This window comes from Haliotis rufescens, unplaced genomic scaffold (genome assembly GCF_023055435.1).
Source record: "Haliotis rufescens isolate VD_foot unplaced genomic scaffold, xgHalRufe1.0.p SCAF_20, whole genome shotgun sequence".
In the NCBI taxonomy this organism is placed as follows: Eukaryota; Metazoa; Mollusca; class Gastropoda; order Lepetellida; family Haliotidae; genus Haliotis; species Haliotis rufescens.
The window spans coordinates 3009224-3031152 of record NW_025963891.1 but is presented as its reverse complement, the minus strand read 5'-3'; the positions used below and the strand labels follow the sequence as shown (position 1 = coordinate 3031152).

General features: G+C 39.2%; 1 protein-coding gene across 2 annotated transcripts in view; it reads right to left on the bottom strand.

The window, feature by feature from the left end:
- The window catches only part of LOC124142709 (neuronal acetylcholine receptor subunit alpha-7-like), an 87459-nt gene extending 71586 nt beyond the window's left edge, over positions 1 to 15873 (bottom strand). Inside the window, exon 1 of one of the 2 annotated variants that reach the window (XM_046511303.2) lies at positions 15275 to 15873. In XM_046511303.2, coding sequence (XP_046367259.1) covers positions 15275 to 15332 — 58 coding nt within the window. In that variant the 5' untranslated portion in view covers positions 15333 to 15873. The remainder of the gene's footprint in view (positions 1 to 15274) is intronic. The other variant, XM_046511302.2, reaches the window with a different exon arrangement.
- Between the last annotated feature and the right edge of the window lie 6056 nt (positions 15874 to 21929).

Genomic DNA, 21929 nt, shown 5'->3' with positions numbered 1-21929 from the left:
TGTTTTATATGATATCTGTACATGTACGTGTCAGTATTATATATGTATAATGTTTTATAAGATATCTGTACGTGTCAGCATTATATATTATGTATAATGTTTTATAAGATATCTGTACGTGTCAGTATTATATATGTATAATGTTTTATAAGATATCTGTACGTGTCACCATTATATATGTATAATGTGTTATATAATATCTGTAGGTGCCAGTATTAAATATGTATAATGTTTTATAAGATATCTGTACGTGTCAGCATTATATATTATAATGTTTTATAAGATATCTGTACGTGTCAGCATTATATTTTATGTATTATGTTTTATAAGATATCTGTACGTGTCAGTATTATATATGTATAATGTTTTATAAGATATCTGTACGTGTCAGTATATAATATGTATAATGTTTTATAAGATATCTGTACGTGTCAGCATTATATATCATAATGTTTTATAAGATATCTGTACGTGTCAGCATTATATATTATGTATAATGTTTTATAAGATATCTGTACGTGTCAGTATTATATATGTATAATGTTTTATAAGATATCTGTACGTGTCAGTATTATATATTATAATGTTTTATATGATATCTGTACATGTACGTGTCAGTATTATATATTATAATGTTTTATATGATATCTGTACATGTACGTGTCAGTATTAAATATGTATAATGTTTTATATGATATCTGTACGTGTCAGTATTTAATATGTATAATGTTTTATAAGATATCTGTACGTGTCAGCATTATATATTATGTATAATGTTTTATAAGATATTTGTACATGTCAGTATTATATATGTATAATGTGTTATATAATATCTGTAGGTGCCAGTATTAGATATGTATAATGTATATAATATCCGTAAGTGTCAGTATTATATATGTATAATGTTATATAATATCTGTAGGTGTCAGTATTAGATATGTATAATGTATATAATATCTGTATCAGTATTAGATATGTATAATGTATATAATATCTGTAAGTGTCAGTATTATATATGTATAATGTTTTATAAGATATCTGTACGTGTCAGCATTATATATGTATAATGTGTTATATAATATCTGTAGGTGTCAGTATTAGATATGTATAATGTATATAATATCCGTAAGTGTCAGTATTATATATGTATAATGTGTTATATAATATCTGTAGGTGTCAGAATTATATATGTATAATGTATATAATATCTGTAAGTGTCAGTATTATATATGTATATGTTTCAATATAATATCTGTATATGTGTGATCTATTGCCCTGTGCACCTGATAACTTACACCCTCAAAACGTCATTGGTGAATTATATTATCGGCGTTCTTAGTTGCAAACACTTCACTGTTTTCAACCAAGGGACACTCATGGCAAGCCACAATGATATCAGTGCATGTGTTCTGTGTTGGGTACCAGTATATTCGTATCTTCCAAGCGTCGAAAGCTTACTTTGATATAAGTTATCTGTGAGGTGTCTTTTTTCTCACAACCTCATATAGTGACAACTTTACCATAACACCTGTATTGTCGGGATGGTACCCGTTGTCGCATGTACATCCTCCAGCATCAATGATCTATCATAACTTAATCGTTCTGTAGTCTATTCAATCACACCCTCACATCAGACGTCAATGACCAATGAAATGGGCTTCATTTTCAGTTGATGGTGATAATCGTTTTACCGAATCCCTCCTCCCCGATATCTCTCTCTCTCTCTCTCTCTCTCTTTCTTTCCCCCCTCTCTCTCGAGAGAGGTTTTAGATTCACTGCACTTCATCTACATTGATATTGTCTGTCATACAAGGGATTGAGCATGCCCAAGTAGCATCGGCGACTGGCGCATGACTCACGCCAACAGGGACCTCATCACCATCTCTATATCTCGCACGCCATGTCGTCTCATAAAGTGGTAATGCACATGAGTTTGAATATGTTGGAAGTGCTTACATGTTGGTGTAGTAGATTGATCAAACAGCTTGATTTTGCATTGCATGTATAACTTTCCTACTCTGATTGCACACGTACAAATGTGTTTTCGCTTGATGTTAGCAGCGAAGTAGAGATATATGAATTTATCGTTGTAAATTACTTAAAATGCTGCATCTCTTCAAACACTGACAGTTCTTAGCATATATGAATAGCGTGTAGGGACCAGGTACAATCGAAGTATTCGGGCACTTAGGATGGGCGACTACTTTACTCACTTACTGCAGATAACTGCTCAGTAGGGAGTCACATACCTCCAAATTTTCACTATAGCTTTTTCATACAACCTTGGTTGCAAGCCAACTCAGAAACGGTTAATATCGCAATGGCTAAAACAGTGTTGTATTTATAGTTTGTGTTTTTACCTCCCTAAATCTTTCTCTCAATCACGATATCTATTATCCATATGCTTTCCCTTGCCCCACCCATCCTAAGATCATTCTTTATCACATGCTTTCGATAGTGAAGCATTCTTACTTTCCCTCCCTCTTAGCTCTTCTTTCTTAAACGTCTCCCTTTCCCCATCTTCTAACCATTTCTCTATCCACACGTAAGTACCTATTGCTCTTATCAACAGCTTTACTGCCATTATATAACAATCTCTCTTGCACTATCGCGCATTTGCCACCATTCTCCCAAGACATGTTCCCCTCTCCGCCTTTCTTTCCATACATTAACTCCATCTCTTACCCGCAGTAGGTGCACATGTCTTACTCTCGTTATCTTCTAATATCTCCAGACATCTTAATTACTCTCTCTCCCCTGGCCGCGTCATACCAAAAAACGTTTAGAGACGTGTTTTTGTTACCCTGCCTGGTGCTTGACATTACGGGGATATAGCAAGGACTGGCCGCTGTTAGTATACTGTGCCTGAGTACGGTATCTATGTAAAACTGTGGCATGGTATCCCAGTGGGCTAGCACCGGACTAGTACAGCATTCACATACATGTATGGGTGAAATAATCTTGGACGTGAAGTTAAACTCCATATCACCTCTTACTCTCTCATCCATGCTCTCCACATGCTCCCTCTCCTACTCCCCGTCCCTCCGTGAATCTTCCCCTTTCTTCCCTTCCCCTGTTTCTTGTGTGCATGTCCAGCCATCTTATTCACTCACTCACTCAGCTAAACACCAACCCACATGCACACACATACACTCACTCACTTACTCAGTCACTCATACCTATCGGTCATCTCATGAGCCTCTACTTTGGGATCACATTCATTTCTTATATATATTTATTGTAGATAGTTTTGTAGATAGTTTTGAGAGTAATATCCGTCTTTTCTTAAATGTCACTTTGATGTTGGGTGTTACTGATGTTCCATATGCGATACTTCATAATTCCGCCTGGGAATGAATTTGAATATGGGCAGTTACTTGGCAAGGAAAGTTAAATCCAAATAAAACAGAAATCCCGTAAAACCTGCACTGGTTTGGCGCCTCCTTTGAAGATGATTGAAACTGATGCCATTCAAGTCCACTACCATAACCCTTTAGATCTAAACAACATTGCTTCTGGCACGCCCATATTGATGCAGTGTTGAAAAGATAGTCCCAGGATTTACTGCTGACTTTTTAAATATGAACTTAAAAATTACCAAAATAACAACCACACATAAATCGTATTGCCATTATTTGACTATTTTGTGATATTTGGGAACATTACGCCCAGGAAAAAGCAACTTCTTTTCGAAAACATACTTGCAAATCCCATACATACAAGTTGTGGCGCTGTAAGAGGTACTCGTCATACGCTATAAACATCCAGAAGAGGAAACATAACGGAAACAGTTCTACTAAGAAGAGAGAGAAGTTCACAAATAAATATGTTGTTTTTGTACGCTATAAAGATACAGAAAAGGAAACAGAACAGAAACAGTTCTTCAAAAGAAGATTAGTTCACAAATTAGTATTTTGTTTTATACAATGTCTTCTCAACAGCACGTCAGCTATATTACGGCCACCTGTACATAACTCAACCTGTACATAATCGAGTCTTGGACAGACAAGCCGTGGTTGATATAAGGAGAAACGTTTCATGCCGCCTGTGCACGATGACGCGCCAGCAACCATATATCACCCAGCTTGACCACCTCATCATATTAAGTCGCCTATTACGACAAGCAACAGTGTGTCACGGCTCTATTCTAGCCTGGACATCTCAATGATTCTTCCAAACTATCTCGATCTATTTAGAACCTCCATGTGTTCATCACATTCTTATTCGAAATCCTTCTTTCCTAACAACATTAATATGTGTAACGGTTTACCGAATTACACAAATATAAAACCATTCGTCACCACTCGCCCCTTTCCGTAATCTGCAAGAAGACTCGTCCCCCTATCGATGAATGTTATGTGCGAAAATACGACAAACCAATCAGAACGCGCGTATGATTTCAAGTACTTCGTCAAAGAATCCCTCAGAAATAATTTTTGATTTTACATATGTCTTGCATCTAAAAACATACCCAAGACACAGTTAAATGTGTTCAATCATACTGTATAATTCCGCAAGTCCAGATGTGCTTTAAATTGCATCTGAAATATATATGATATATGGGGAAATATATGTGAACCATTACGCAACGAATTGCCAATTGTTTTAGGTATTCCCGTTTGCGCTAAGACGGAACCCGGTCGCAAAAATGGCCACGAGAGGGGCACGAGTCGCTATTCGGCTTGTCCCGGAATAACACGAGTTGGTCACGAATAATATAAAACGTGAACGCAAGAGAATAACCAGTATCGTTTATAAAAAAAACAGATTCCATTGGGGGTAAATAGTAAAATAGCAGTGAAAATGATGAGATTGGATCACTGAAAAGCAATGATGACACCAAGTGTTCGCAAAAACGCCGATAGTGTTCAAATCGTTATCATGATGGTTAATAATGAAATAACTACAAATTATTGCTTAAATTCTTAACCTACAACTTGTTATATAATCCATGTGTCGTATCAAGTTGTAGTGATTTATATGCAATCAATCTGGCAAGATTTATTTCTGAAAACAAATGCAGCTACTTCTTGTGGAATTAAGGTTCTCGTCACACTGAAGGCCCGGGTGGGATTGTCCACATGTTGTCCCCGGCCATGGTATTGCTTGAATGATGCAAACATCGGCACAAAAACATACTCACTCACTGATTAATACATTCCAACCTCGGAAACCTGTTTTGTAGAAACACTATGGTAAGGAAGGAACAAACATGACCATGGAGTGAGTTCACAAATCTCGATTGCTATCTGAAACATTTCTACTTTTGGATTAATCATTTTTAACACATTAATGTAACTTGAGAAGCTTTTTGATATTTGAAACTGTACTCCGGAGAGGCACTTACTAAGCCAGTAATGGCTTGTCTGCCGATCCATTTTCAACAGATGAAATAATGTTTAAGCCACTTCTTACCCTTTCAGACCATCTCTGGCTGTCATGTAGAAACGATTAACAGTGATAATGACACCACCCCCAACACCACCCACTACCCCATCCCCCCCCCCCCCCCCCCCCCAACACCCCCCTCCCCCCATCCTCTCTCCATTGTCTCTTTTCTCTCTTTCTCTCGTTCTATCTCTGTCTTTCTCTATGTCAATCTCTTACAATCTTTTTTTCTTTCTCTATTTATTACTGTTACTCTTTCCGTCCATCATACCCCTCTGCCTTTTTTCACCCTTTGTCACATTTTTTTTTTGTTGACATTTAAACATCTCTCTTTCTCAGCTAGTTTATTCTTCTTTAAAGCATTTTACTTCTACACTTTCTCTTTTCCATTTTTTACACATCCCTCACTCCCAATTTCCTCACCCATCCCTCACCATTGTAATCCCAGAAGTATGATACGCCCAAAATAAGTAGCTCCAAGTGTATTTAAAATCAGTTTAAAATGACTATACACTTCAATACGGGCCGTTGAAAACGCACATCACCAAGTATAGATGCGAATGTTTTGTAGGAATATAGGAGAGAAAGAAGGAGAGATAGCAGATGAAAGTGTAAATGTATTCAACAGCGGGGGAAATTGTCATATCTAATCTCCTTCTCTGCACGGCCAATATGGATTGCAGAGCCAGGGCTCTTCGGCGTTAACATAGCAGGCTGTTGGAGATATCTCTAAGGACTGACAGCCGTTATGCCTGACCAGATTAAATAGAAAAACAAACACAGAAACAAAACCGTGATGCTTGAGACGAATACGCGGATGTTTGCTGAGAGCTTAGCCGTATATTTCTCATTACCGTGCGAACACTTTTGTAGCAGTCTCTAGCGTGACCTTAACCATTGTATATTTGCATAAAACGGACGCCTTTCATTGATAGATAATCGCCCATATAGTCCACTAAAACCATGTATTGATCAGGAAATAAATAATGTACTGTAGGGACGCGGTTCTCTCTGTTGGTTTGTTCATGGTCCAATTGAATCAATAGACCATAATACTCCTGAATATACACAGTGAACTCATGTACACACGATCTCGCTACTGAATAAACTTGCTGACAATAAGTCAGATACACACAATGACAATACTGAATATGAATCATTTACACCTCATTATAAACACTCAATACCATATAATAACTAGCGTATACACCATGCTGATTTTTTTAATAATACATCTATTAGTAATATAGTGTGCCTAGGCATCACCTTTGTGTAGTGGATGGTGGTCACTCCAGGGATGGCAAACATGTCCGATTCGTCGGGACATATTGATTTCCCATGTGACTTTAGCTGGCCAGGGCGAAACACACACCATCCACACTATACATGTCGCTTAAACATATTTCATTTTGCTTTTTTCCGTGAATATTACAAAAATTATTATTTGAAAAATGATTATATTGATATTTTTCATTCATCCATGGTGATAATAAATTCGTATATTCGTATAAAGCATTTAAACACCATATTGCACTTCTTTTACTATGTTGAAAACCTATCGTGCTTTGAAATATATATTGGTGCGCGAAACTACGTAATACTTCCACAGCAAAATGACTATGTGTGTATATACGTGTATGTGACTGTACTGCTCCCCACAGGTCCCGCTAAGCTACTGGAACCTGCACTGGTTGTAAATAGTGATTGTTTATCATTTTTGACATGATGTGAACTTATGTCCTCTTTGTTATGGTTTATGACATTTGTAGAAGTCATAACTTTAATATAATCTACCGGGCAAGAAAAAGAATACACCCATGTTTGAAGGTAGCTATAAATGAAACAAACATGAAATGGTTACTCGATGGTGATGGATTTCATACGTGTATCATAGTTGTGTTTTTGACCTAAAGTTTCCAGTGTTTCCGCGACTGCTTTGAGCATAGTAACATTTTGATAATGTTTGAATGTTTGTTGTCATATGTAATTTTCAAGTGTATACTGGCAGTTTACAAAACACGATATGGTCCGAGTGACCCAATGGCTTAAAACACCGCAACCCGCCTTGATGAACCAAGTCCTTTAGCCGTACATGATCAGCTGATCGTGTGTTCGAATACCAGATTCTCACCGATACTCGATTTCGTGTATTTCACCAAATTGGTAAACGTCTAGGACCCGCGTTTCGTTGGGGTTTGGTCAGTTAGCACGGTAATATAAAGAACTGAAATTATTTTCAAAATGGCATAAAGCCCAACTCACTGTTATAATGTAGTTTTAATGAATTCGCAGATCACGCGATAACATGCCAAAAGGAGATGTGCAATGTATGCAGAGTGACGCCTTTCATGCCGCCTCCTCCCATGACAGTGTAAGGCGTACACGCGCCTTGATTGTGATAGCTCTACGTGTATCCGATTACTTACAAACAGAATAAAAAAAATCCCAGTATTTTACATTTATTTTATATTTTATTAGATACACGCAATATATGTCATATGGAGCGAATAAAATTCATTCGCATCCGTAATGCATTAATAATCTTGGCTAACATATGGCAATTTGGTATTCCATCAAAAAGGAGAGCCAAATGGATTTTTTCGTCTCTCTTAAGCCGGATTATTTTTTTCGGCAGAGTCCCATCAACTGTGCACTCAAGTACATTCAGTGCAGTGAAAGCACATCCAAAGGATATGGGATTGAATATGCCATTGAATAGTTGACGAAGATCCTAGATTACACGTTGGATACTAGACACAAGGCAGCTTGATGATGTGCGTTTTACTGATGATTTTAGAATTGACCCTCATTTTGTTTGAGTTCTATGGAGTGTGAACCTTTACAGAGTAAATAAATGAGGGAGCAAGGAACTATTAATTTTGTAATACGTTCCACTGTTGAAATTATCTAACCACTGTTTGAATCGGTACATCTAACCTCAACTGTACTTGGAAAACGATCGTATAATGTAGATGCCGGTTTGGAATTCTCTACTCTTTGTTCAGCTCCCTGATAACCAGATTCAATTGAATTGAATTGTGTTTAAAGATAAGGAGAGAGTGTTATATGGCAGTGCATTTTATTGTTTAACAGTGATTGTAACGGTGTTACATTTTTTCTGTCTGAGATTTGGTCGACGCTCATAGCATTGTGTTTGGGCAGTGATCAGTCGTCAGGAAGTTACAATATTTAGATGATAGTGTGGAGTGTAAACTTTCTGTAGGCCGTGGACATGACTCTGTCACGCGTTTCATCAAAACTGGGTAGTGGGGGCATGGGTGGTCCAGTCGTCTAAGGCGCCGCAATTCGCTGTGCATAGTTGCGTCCCTTGTACACGCCACGAACCTATGATTGTGGGTTCGAATCCTGATTTGCCCCGATTATGTTTCTAGGTTTGTCAGCACCATACCCGTGCTCGTGGGTTTCACCGAAGTGGTAAACGTCTGAGACCTGCATCACTTCGGGCTTTCCTCCCACATTAAGCTGACACGCCGTGATATAACTGGAATACAGTTTAAAGCAGCGTTAAACCCAACTCACTCACTCACTTATCACATCGGAACCAGCTTTCACGTGAGAATCGTTCATCATCCCTGATTCCCTGCCTCTAGCCTATCTCGGAAGCTTGACCACTCTCACCGTTGGTTTAATATATATAATTAACACTGACCTTTCCTCTCATCACTGTATTTTGTATCTGATGCTGACCACTGCCATCATATTATATATTGCCGATGAATATTGTACAACCACTCTATTGTGTACTGCCATCATATTATATATTGCCGATGAATATTGTACAACCACTCTATTGTGTACTGCCATCATATTATATATTGCCGATGAATATTGTACAACCACTCTATTGTGTACTGCCATCATATTATATATTGCCGATGAATATTGTACAACCACTCTATTGTGTACTGCCATCATATTATATATTGCCGATGAATATTGTACAACCACTCTATTGTGTACTGCCATCATATTATATATTGCCGATGAATATTGTACAACCACTCTATTGTGTACTGCCATCATATTATATATTGCCGATGAATATTGTACCACCACTCTATTGTGTACTGCCATCATATTATATATTGCCGATGAATATTGTACCACCACTCTATTGTGTACTGCCATCATATTATATATTGCCGATGAATATTGTACTTCCACTCTATTGTGTACTGCCATTGTAATTGCTGTGCAGTAATTTGTGTTGATTTGATAACCTAGTTAAGTTTTGTAATACAATTATTGATTGTCTACCGCTTGTTGGTTGTTTGCTGGTTTCACACTACTTACAGATTTCTGGGTTAACATATTGTTTCAATTTGGGAATCGACACGTAACAGTTAACTCTGTAGTTAATCGCTCACACTTCCACCACACGTTAGCCTGGTCCTTCCTACAAAGCGGTCTCAGCGCTGCGACTATCGTAGGTCAATGTTAAGGTGGCATGGTCTTGTATTATTATCTAGATCACTAGGTAAACAGTTTAAGCATGGTCTTGCATTATTGTCTTGATGTGGCTAAGAATAATAGTTAAAAAATGTCTTGCATTATTATCAAGATATCACTACGTGAAACCGGTAAGCATGCTCTTGCATTATTATCTTGAAGTAACAAAATAAAAAGACTAACCATGGTATTGTGTTATTATCTAGATACCACTTTGTAAAAAGTTATTCATGATCTTGCTTAACTTATCAAGATGTCACTAAGTCCATAGAGACTAAGCATGACCTTACATTATTTTATCGATGTCACTAAGTAAAAAGGTTAAACGTGGTCTTCCATTATTATCTCGATGTCAGGACGTAAAAGGGCTAAGCATGGTCTTGTTTATTATCTGATATCACTAGGTAAAAAGGCCAAACATGGACTTGCATTATTATCTTGATATCATTTCGTAAAGAGAGGTTAATCATGACCTTGCTTTATTATCTAGATGTCACTTATTTAAAAGGCAAACCATTTGTTTTTTCATAATCAAGGATTCTTCAAGTACTTTAGCAGATGCTTGCTTTATTTTCCACTTGTTGTTATGCACAGACATACGTTTTATTACAGACGGAATCTTTTAGAGACTATAATAGAATATTTGCCAATTTCTACTAGAATGCTTAACATTAAGCTTCACTAAATATCGTTCAATAACCGTCAAAATGCCAATTCCCTTCCCTGATTTACCCACCAGAACAAGAAATAAAGAGACCAGTGAGACTGCTTTTTCTGTTTCATATTTAGATCTATGCATAAAGATTCAGAGTGACAAAACAATCGCCACAAGACTGTATGACAAGAGGGATAACTTCAAATTTCCAATAGTCAACTTTCCCTTTATGTCGAGTAATATTCCTGCAGTGCAGCTCCCGCGCTTGGAATCTAAATTTCACAGACCGCCTCCGTGGTCAAGTGGTAGAGCGTCCGCCCAGAGAGCGGAAGGTCCGGGGTCCGATCCCCGGCCGCGTCATACCAAAAGACGTTAAAAGATGGTACTTGTTGTTACCCTGTCTTGCGCTCGGCATTAAGGGGCTAAAACAAGGACTGGTCGGCTCGGAGTCAGTATACTGTGTCTGATTAGGATATTCATGTTAAACTGCGGCATGGTATCTCAGTGAGCTAGCACTATAACTCGGCATCAGTCCGGACCAGTACAAGCAGCCACACACACACGTACATGCATACGCTATATAAGTGCAATAATCTTGGACGCGACGTTAAACCCCATTTCACCTCACCTAAATTTCACAATTCTTTAGGTACAATCGAGCCTGCTTTTTCCATCAACATATCAAAGAGCGTTACAAAAATCTAGGTTACAACATTCAAGGCATCAGTAAAGCTTTCAATTGTTTTATGGTGGACATGTGAAGGGCATTTCCAAATTTGACGCATCAGTGACAAACATGATGTCCAATGCAATATTTTGACTTACCCCATATGTTCCTGTGAACAGTTGACTTGTCTCTGCATGTGACGGATGCGAACAGTGCAACAGGATACGCGCATGTTTTCGCCAACGTCTGTTATCATCCCTATTGCATGCTCATGCTATAGTCGGAGTCATCCAATAGCAGAGATTTCTCATGATTATGGAAATAGTATTGTCAGTTATATTGCAAAGAAATCATACAATAGACTCGCTTTTAACAGAGATTTCTTATGATTATGCAAATAGTTTTGTCACTTTTATTGAAAAACACATTATAACGATGACATAAATTAAGGAAAGAACTTGTGTTGTTCCATACACGATGGTTGAAAATTGAATTATGATCAAGAAAATGTGCAGGTTACATCTGAGGCTCAGTCTGCAAGTTGAAGATAGGAACCCAAATATCGCAGTGATATCGGAGTACTTTATCTCCATTGAAGTGTGAACTCCCCTGGACTTGAAACCATGTCAATTATAGTTTGTCGACTTCGTGGTCTGCAATAGGAAATAGAAGTCCAAACTTACGCCTCAAAATGGCGACTCGATTACAATGCAGAGATAGGAAAATTAATTGTTTTCGGGAAGATAATAAAACTAGACATGGATATGAATTGTTAGCTTTGTGAAACGGTGCTACAAGTATGCGACTCTGTTACATATGGAGGAATCCTCATATCATGTAGCCTCTCGTGTAAACCATGAATTGATAAAAGTTAAAAGGTAAAGCTGGACTATCAATTCTCTAGGAGTAAATCACTAAGACCTCCACCCTGCTAGTTCTGTCAAAATATGGCACAGAATGGTTCTAAAGCTAGGCGAGGAAAAGACATTGTCTCATCAAACTCTTCGATTAATTATGATGGGGTTATATTCATAAATGCCAACTTCAGTTTCTCGGCGTACTGCTGCAGAATGAGCTATGTAACTTGCCCAAAGAACATCTGAGAGAGAGACCATGCTGCAGTTTTTAACATAGTTTTTAACACCCACTCAGACACAGTATACTGACTACGAGCCAACCAGTCCTTTTAGGCCCCTTAATACCGAGACCCAGGCAGAGACACAACAAGTACAATCTTTTAACGTCTTTTGGTATGGCGCAGCCGGGGATCGAACCCCCCTACCTTCTGCTCTCCACTAGACTAAATGATCCTGTTAATATCCTACTTGTGGAGTGTTTCCAAACAAAGCAACATGGAGAACAGTCAACACAGCAATGGGCTCACAAGGTGTCAGTTAATTTAGGCTTATCCCGCTCAAAGATATTCATACAAGACTAACCTTATAGATGTACTGGCTTCTGGCAGTTGAATATCCCGAAATCGAACAACATTTCAACTGTATGTTGAAATCTCCCCAGGATTCGAACAGTCTACAAAGTGTAACTTGTTTCTCAGGCACGTTTAGGACTATGACAAACATGTCATATTTCATGGTGAATCTCTCTTCTGTCAAAGAAACAGTTTCTTTTCAATACATATTGATGCTCTTGATGTGAGTACGGGGGTAAATTGTAAAATGCAACATGATGATGACATGCTTTCATTGTTGCTCGGCGGTAATACTACTCTCAATCAAACAATAATTGATGGGCGAAACCCAAACTACAATATTGCTCAATTTTACCCAACTTGTTTTCTCTTCAAATGAGAACGATGTAAAGCAAAATAACTCAAAATCGGGAACAATCTATTAAATGTCAATACGGTACACAGCAATGAATACACTGCACCCAAACAATATCTGTTGTTTGTTATTTTTATTCTCATCACTTGAAAAAAGTCGTTTAGGGCACTAGCATGTTGTTATGTGTATAAGTTGATATCTCGAACGAAGGGGGGACACAACGGTTGGAGGAACAGCGCTACACAACGGTACAGGGAATGACAGCATAAGAGGGGTCGTCTCATGATAATTTTAATGCAAACTGACTCGCTCTCCTCGACTCTCGTTCAGCACAGGCTCAGGGCATAAAGGTATGATGTACAGAAGGTGCCCCTTAGACAAAACATTTCAACTGCTATATTATCATTAATTTACTTCTTTTTTTAAATTGTGCATATCAAAGAAACACCTGTTCCTTATGTCCAGCAGGCTATGACGTCCACAACCCACTTGCCACAGACCTTCTGATCTGCTGATTATGTCAGGTTGTTAACAAAAGAGCCTTAGAATCATTCCGGTGGCTTATGTGCCTGGTCAAAGCATGTTCTAGGTAACACGAAATGACGTTTGTTGAAACCAACATTAATGTCTCAAAGATTAACCATAATGCTGAATACAATCAAGAAGGACTTTCTCTATATTCACAGAAGGTAGTTGAGACAAGTGGAATAATACTATGTGGATTCTCAAAAATGGATTGGCTTGAATTGTATTTTACAATCTCAGAAATGCGCTGAGTTTGAGTCAAACATTGGATTTCCAACTTTTTACGCTATTATTCTAACGACAAACGAAAGAAAAAACTTGATCCATGGGGCATTTGTTACTAAACGAGGTGACCATCGTCAGAGGTTCAGGACAATTTGCAAATAAATGTGAGCAAAGTTCATTTGAAGTTGACTGAGAAAATATGTCAAATGTAGGACTTCCTCTTTGATGACATCCATGTGAAATTTGGGTATAAATTTTTCTAGTGAGACGTAGGCATCCCAATGGGCACCAATTTTGCTCCCCTTCTTGCTGATCTGTTTCTTTATGCATATGAGTCGGAATTTCTCCAAGGGCTCAAACTCAAGGGCTCTAGGCAAGACGTTCAACTTAAGATTCAGGTATATCGGTGATCTGATATCGTTCGATAATGGTCAAATATTCAAATGCCTTCCACTAGAAATAAAAGAGACCGATGCGAGCGGTCTATGGAGAAAGAATCAGAGTGACAAAAGGAGACTGTATGACAAGAGGGGTAACTTCAACTTTCCAATAGTCAACTTCCCTTTATTGTCGAGCATTATTCCTGCATTATTCCTATTGTAAAGCCTTTAGTGTCTACATTTCACAATATTTGAGAACATTTCCAAACTTGACGCATCAATGACAGAAATTATGACCATTGCAATTCCCATTTTGACTTACACCATACGTTCCAATGTTTTTATTTTCAGGTGAACAATTGACATGTCTCTGCTGGGGTTGTAACGGTTGCGAACAGTGCAGCAGGATACGAGCATCTTTTCGCAAACATCTTGTATCATACCTGTTTCAAGCTCATGCTATAGTCGGAGTCATACAATAGACGTGCTTGTAGCAGAGATTTCTAATAACTATTGAATTTCTTTTGTCACTTATATTGAAGAACACACTATAACGATGGCATAATTAAAGGAAAGAACTTATGTCGTTCTATACAAGATGGCTGAAAAGTGAATTATGACCAAGAAAATGTGCAGGTTAAATCTGAGACTCTATCTGCATATGTATGAACAATTCCCAAACCATTGTATGTATTCATTGATGCAGCATTGGATACGTTTGCACCACAAGAAATTGTTATTAAATTTGTATGTACATGTGTATTCACCATACTTTAATATTGTGTACAATTTAATGTGTTTATATAATCTGAAGAAACATTTGTGAAGATTACTTGTTTGTTATATATTTGTAAATGTTTTATGTATGAATACTTCTTAAATTATTTCGTTTCAAATTTTAGTCCCGATACTTTCATCCTGTATACTATTATGTATAACCCTTGTGTATATGTACAATGTATAGTTGTAACACTTGTTAACCAGTGCAATAATACATGGATATATCCACATGTGGTGTATATTGTTTGTATACGTGTGTGTCCGACTTTGTATCGTGTTTACCGTAAAGTATCATGCGAACACGTGTGTTTTATATCTTATTCATCCGATACGTCTATTGTGTTTTTTTCATTTACCCTTTTTTAAGAAAATGATCATGTCATGAAAAGAATTAACTCACCTATGAGACAGAGTCCGAGATATACTACACACTGGCGATATATTGTGAGTAGTGTCATTCCTTCTTGACTAGACAATGGGGAGTCCTGGCGTGTCACTGAAGCGCGTACAAAGGTCAAGGAACCACACAATGCAAGACCATAGATTCAATAATTTAGCGTCGGAACTTTGGAATTCTCTTGAGATGCAAGGCGCGCGGGGTCTGGCCGTCCTGCGTGGTGGCAGCCCGCAAATAGTAATGAAATCAAACCTGTAGATGCCAATGCGCCATCGAGTGAGAGAATTCGCCCAGGTGCGTAATCAATTGATGCACTGTTAACCACGGCCAGTGCTGGTGGCGGCAGCGGCCGTTGAAAGTCAGACACGCATAGTGGCCAACCCTGACTGCCCTCCAGCACGCGATTCTCCGAGTTGTTACCAGTGCATAGCACGACGTGACTTCCACAAGTGAACACTGCATTACGTGCTTTTAATCCTGCACACTATCAAGCGATCTGGCCCTGTGACATTGAACAGCGTATTATGATGTAGGGCCTATTTACTCTTCATATTGCACTATGAAAAGGTAATATGTGTGCCTCCTCCAACTGCACAGTGAATTACGTGCTGTTAGTTTGCACACTATCAAGCGATTTGGTTCTCTGTCACCAAACGGCGTATAATCATGTGGGCCTATTTACTGTTCATTGTGTCATGAAAAGGTAATAGTGGTCTTCTACAAGCTGTAAAGTTAACATTTGAAATGTGTCCCTTCCGCTATCCGTGCATCACATGGACTGAAGCGGAACATCTTCACATGACTATTGTAAGGCATATTGTAATATATGCACCATTCTACACAGTTCGTTACACAGTTATTAAACGTCAGTTATGTCAGCTTCAAATCGTCGCAAAGCACTGTAATAAGACAACTGGTGTCATATGGATTTCTCATCACTTTAACAATATTCTGCTCATGAGAAATATGAAAACCCCCACCATGCTATGTTTAAGTTACCTCAACAGGATTGAAGCGAAAGGGTTAACTCATTACATCTAACCGAAAACTCCAGTGTTTTTAACACTTCACACCGAATTAAGCCTATCATTAGTGTTAGATTTCTTCACACTACACGTTGTAGAAAGATATTTATTGAGTTAAAATCACTTTGCACCACATTAAGCATATTCCACTGGAAATGTATTACACATGCCATTGACAAGGAACCTCTAAACACTGCACACTGCATTTAGCGCATTAATGATATCTGAACGTTTTCACACTGCAAGCAGTGTTAGGATCAGTTTTTGTAAACATTTTTTTTTTGCATTCATTATCTGCTAAAAGTAAACTAGGCATGCTGCGAAGGTGTCAGAGACTTATTATAACACGGACTGGCGTTAAATGAAGTTTTGGGCATCAGGGGTTTGTTACACTAATGGTTACTTACGCTGAGACCTAAGCATGGCGTGTGATCCTGTTACATCGAGGGCTTAACATGATGTGTGAAACTGTAACATCGCGGTTTGAGAATAATGCGCGATTCTGTTAAAACGAGGTCTGAGAATAATGCGTGATTCTGTTAAAACGAGGTCTGAGAATAATGCGTGATTCTGTTACAATGGGGTCTGAGAATATTGCGTGATTCTGTTACAACGAGGTCTGAGAATAATGCGTGATTCTGTTAAAACGAGGTCTGAGAATAATGCGTGATTCTGTTACAACGGGGTCTGAGAATATTGCGTGATTCTGTTACAACGAGGTCTGAGAATAATGCGTGATTCTGTTACATCGAGGTTTGAGAATAATGCGTGATTCTGTTACATCGAGGTCTGAGAATAATGCGAGAGACTGTTACATCGAGGCCTCAGCATGGTGCGTGAGACTGTTTCATCGAGACCTTAGCACGATGCGTGATCCTGTTTCATCGAGGTCTTAGCACGATGCGTGAAACTGTTACATCGAGGTCTGAGCATGGTCTACATACTGATCATAAGACACTCCCTATTACATCGAGGCCTTAGCATGATGCGCAATCCTGTCACATCGAGGTCTTAGCATGATTCGCGATCCTGTCACATCGAGGTCTTAGCATGATTCGCGATCCTGTCACATCGAGGTCTTAGCATGATTCGCGATCCTGTCACATCGAGGTCTTAGCATGATGCGCGATCCCGTCACATCGAGGTCTTAGCATGATGCGCAATCCTGTCACATCGAGGTCTTAGCATGATGCGCGATCTTGTCACATCGAGGTCTTAGCATGATGCGCGATCCCGTCACATCGAGGTCTTAGCATGATGCGCGATCCCGTCACATCGAGGTCTTAGCGTGATGCGCGATCCTGTCACATCGAGGCCTTAGCATGATGCGCAATCCTGTCACATCGAGGTCTTAACATGATGCGCGATCCTGTCACATCGAGGTCTTAGCATGATGCGCGATCACGTCACATCGAGGTCTTAGCATGATGCGCGATCTTGTCACATCGAGGTCTTAGCATGAAGCGCGATCCTGTCACATCGAGGCCTTAGCATGATGCGCGATCCTGTCACATCGAGGTCTTAGCATGATGCGCGATCCCGTCACATCGAGGCCTTAGCATGATGCGCGATCCTGTCACATCGAGGTCTTAGCATTATGCGCGATCCTGTCACATCGAGGTCTTAGCATGATGCGCGATCCTGTCACATCGAGGTCTTAGCATGATGCTTGGAACTGTAAGAGACCTCCTGTTACATCCATGTCTGAGCATGGTGCGTGAGACTGTTACAGCGAGGTCTGAGCATGGTCTACAGACTGATCATAAGACACCACCTGTTACAGCGAGGTCTGAGCATGTCACAAGCTACTGATGAGACCCAGCACGAAAATGCTAAGAGTGACATGTCGAGGTAACGGCGACTGTTCAGGGAACAGAGAGAACCGTGAGAGACCGCCACCTGCATATGCGTAGATCTGAGGGTCCTTTGATCGGCGGCGTACAACAGGATCATGGACGAGCATCTACAAGGGCGGAAATGTCCACGGAATCTAACAAACTAACAGAACTGATATTTCAAAGGAACCGGAGACAATCCCCGAAGTAACCAATAAAAAACACGTACTAGAACGGCACCACAACAAACGGCGCCAGTAGCTTCGCAAACAAAGATTTCAATTGTGCTCAGTTCATTCAGTAGCCAGAACATGACATTTCAATGCAGACTTAATGGTGCAATGACACCTTACCCAACATCTGCTAAACTAGTTCACACTCACTCATTCACTCACTCACTCACTCTGCACAGCCATAATGTTCTACCTACCTGGGCAAACTGACACGGTCGATTGTGACGTCAGCTCTAGGTGATCGTGTCCTAACGTTGGAGGAAAACGATTGACGATTAACCACAGCTTAGGTAACATTCGCGCACGTAGGAAGAATCTGCAAATGGCTATCACACGTGTTGACGAGCTTGAAAAGAGTGCAGATTTCATTAGCAACACTCAGGAAGATAAAAGGAAGACCATCGATATGGCTAAGAAAGACGTGACGTCATCCCCGGGGCATGTGATTGATCCTCATTCCAGCGTGTGTTACCTTCACAAGAATGGGCACCTGGTGAAATTATTTAATAGGTAGCCAAGATGTTTGGGGAGCAAGGTGGTATTAACTGGCTTCCCAGAACAGTATCAGAGGCGGTCAGCCAGCATGTAACCAAACTCGCATAGAGAACAACTCTCAAGCTGCCATGTAAGTTAGCGTGCATGTTGCTGGGGTAAGAAGGAAACAGCACTTTCGGACATAACCGGACGCAAAACAGATATCAAAAAAGTAATAATAATAATTAATAATGCAACAGATTCCATTCACTAAGTGAATGTTCATGGCCTGTGTTATCACTACCCCGGTCAATGGATGATTGTGCAGTCGCCTTTCATTTTCAGCTCCCAAAGGAACATACGATATAGAGTAAATAGGTCAACAGTAACATCACCATCTCATCCTACCGGGTACCCATTCACTGTTGAGTGAACAGAGGAATATTTAAAACAAAGTCACCTGACACCAGATGTGGTACATGTGCTTCAGTGTGGGGCAGGGCTAAAGCCCTTGAAACTATCAGAAGTCAGGCTGCCTATCACGACCATCCATCTCCTCTCCGTAACCAACGCTGCGTAAGTTCACCTACTTTGTGGTCTGTGCGCTAAACACAGGGTCACGTTGCAGATATGTAGAATATTATTTCTGTAGCCGTTCCTCGGTCACAAACCGAACTCAGATTTAAGTATTAAACAACAACTTGACGTCATAACCTGTCGGATTAGCGTTTGTTTTAGAAACAAAAATGTTACTCATTTCACTGTATGTGATGTATGTAATACTAAACAACAGGTAGACACTTCAGATGGGTCACAAGGTGTCATCCCTTTCCGTCACGCGTCTTGTGGTTTATACCTTGTAGAACTGCCCATCCTTTTCAAACATGCTATCATGAAAATGTGCTCACAGATTGATCATGACTTCATCATTTTCACTACGTTTGCCTTTGTGCCCAGTTACGTGAAGATCCGGGGTAGAATAGGTCTTCAGTAACCTATGCTTGCCGTAAAAGGCGACCGACGGGATCGGATGGTCAGGCTCGCTGACTTGGTTGATGCATGTCATCGATCCCACATTGCGAGGATCGATGCTCATGATATCAATCACTGGATTTTCTGGTCCAGACTCGATTATTTACATACCGCCGTCATATACGTAGCTTGAATATTGCGGAGTGCGGCGTAAAACAACCAACCAACCAACCAACCTGTGCGCCCATTGGAGACTGTAGAGACGGATAATCGAGTTTTTATCTCTAGCTTTCACGTTTTGAGCGTGTTTTTTTTGGTGTTTCACTGACTTATGAGGGACATATTTGTACATCGTACTAAGAGATACAATAGTTGATAAGATAGATACATGTTTGGACAATGGGTGATAGTATAATACTTACATCAGACGGAAAAGAAAAACAAACGGTTAACCTCACAGTCATGCAAAGTTTTTTACAATCCATTCATTAATTTATTTCCAAAAGATAAGGTAAGGCTCATATACTGATTAACACATCTGGAGCCAGTGTTCATATGATATGTTTCATGAGGGTTAAATTTTATGAAGGTGGAAATTATATGAATGGACCATTGAAAATCAGTGACGACACCAGGTGTTAGCGAATAGGGTAGGCATGACCTGCTCTATCGGTAGCACCCGCCGTTCATACAATTTTCATAAAACGTAGGTATTTATTGCCTGACGTAGCACAGTTGTATTCCTACCATGCGACGTCAACCTGCAAACAAACCAGACACGAGAGTACCATTGCTGATTTTGTTCAAACTAATAAACAGTGGTATGTCAATTTTGAATTACTTCTGCTGTGTACAAGTGCAGGGATTTGGCTGCTTATGAGTACAAAAAACGTAAAGAAGTAGTTGAGGCGCAGTTTTCAAATCTCGGCCCAAACATTTCTTGTATGGTAGACATGTATGGTAGACATGTGAAGGATGTCCACATTTGACGGATCAGAGATAAAGATTATGTCCGATTAATTCCCTATTTTACATATGCTTTTTCAGGTAAACATTTTACTTACCTTGGCATGTGTTTGTGATGCGTGCCACAGAAGGGAAAGGATACGCTCGATTTTTGCAAACTCCTGGTATCATCACTATTTCATAGACATTTATTAACATAAGCCTATGATCCACTCTGAATTATAGAAAAGATTTAATCTAGCTTTCAGCGTCAGGCAACAAAATTTACTTTATGGGGGATTTACGCCCAATGGAATCTGTTTCGGTCATTCTCTGGCGATGACGTTTTATATTTATGGTTATGGAAAGGGTTTATCGCTTTTATTTAAAACACCACATTCTAATGATGACATAAATTAAGAAAAAGACTTCTCTCTTTCTACACAAGAAGTTTGTAAATTGAATTATAACTAATTAGATGTTCAGGTTAAACATGAGATTGTATCTGCAATTTCATATGATAGGAACCCATTGAGATTGTATCTCATTGGAGCATCTTCACGCGGATGTTGAGCGTTTTGTGTGAGTTCCCGATACCCTTGATACCCCCGTGGTTGCATGCCTACACTGTTTACTCATACACTACCATTGTATCTCGAAGCAAAGCAAAGTGATGGGGAGTCCGTGCGATCGGAACATAAACACTTTCCAGACAATGTCAATGCTAACGTACTTAAAGAGATTCTAAAGGACGTTGAAGATGATGTAACTGACAGTAATGAACAGGTAACTAAAATAAATAACTTGTTTTGTGAAACTGCGGGAAAACCGTTGGTTATAAATTCACGTGTTGCTTTCTGTTCTTGATACGCACGATATTCTTACATGTCACAAGCGGGGTTTCTGTAAAGGTTATAGCACCACTGACTGTCTATTTGTCTTAACTGTCCTTACTCAACTACTTAAATCACGCAAGATAAAACTGTACTGTTTTTTTATCGATCTTGGGAAAGTAGATGTTGTATTGGTCTGAGGCAAGCGAAGGAATTGGTGTCTTGGTTATATTTATTGAGGCCAGAGGCCAGGCAAGGAATACAATCGTATTACCATGGACCATTATTCTTTATACACACTTTTTGAAATCACTGGCGACTTCAAATTAACACAATCCATG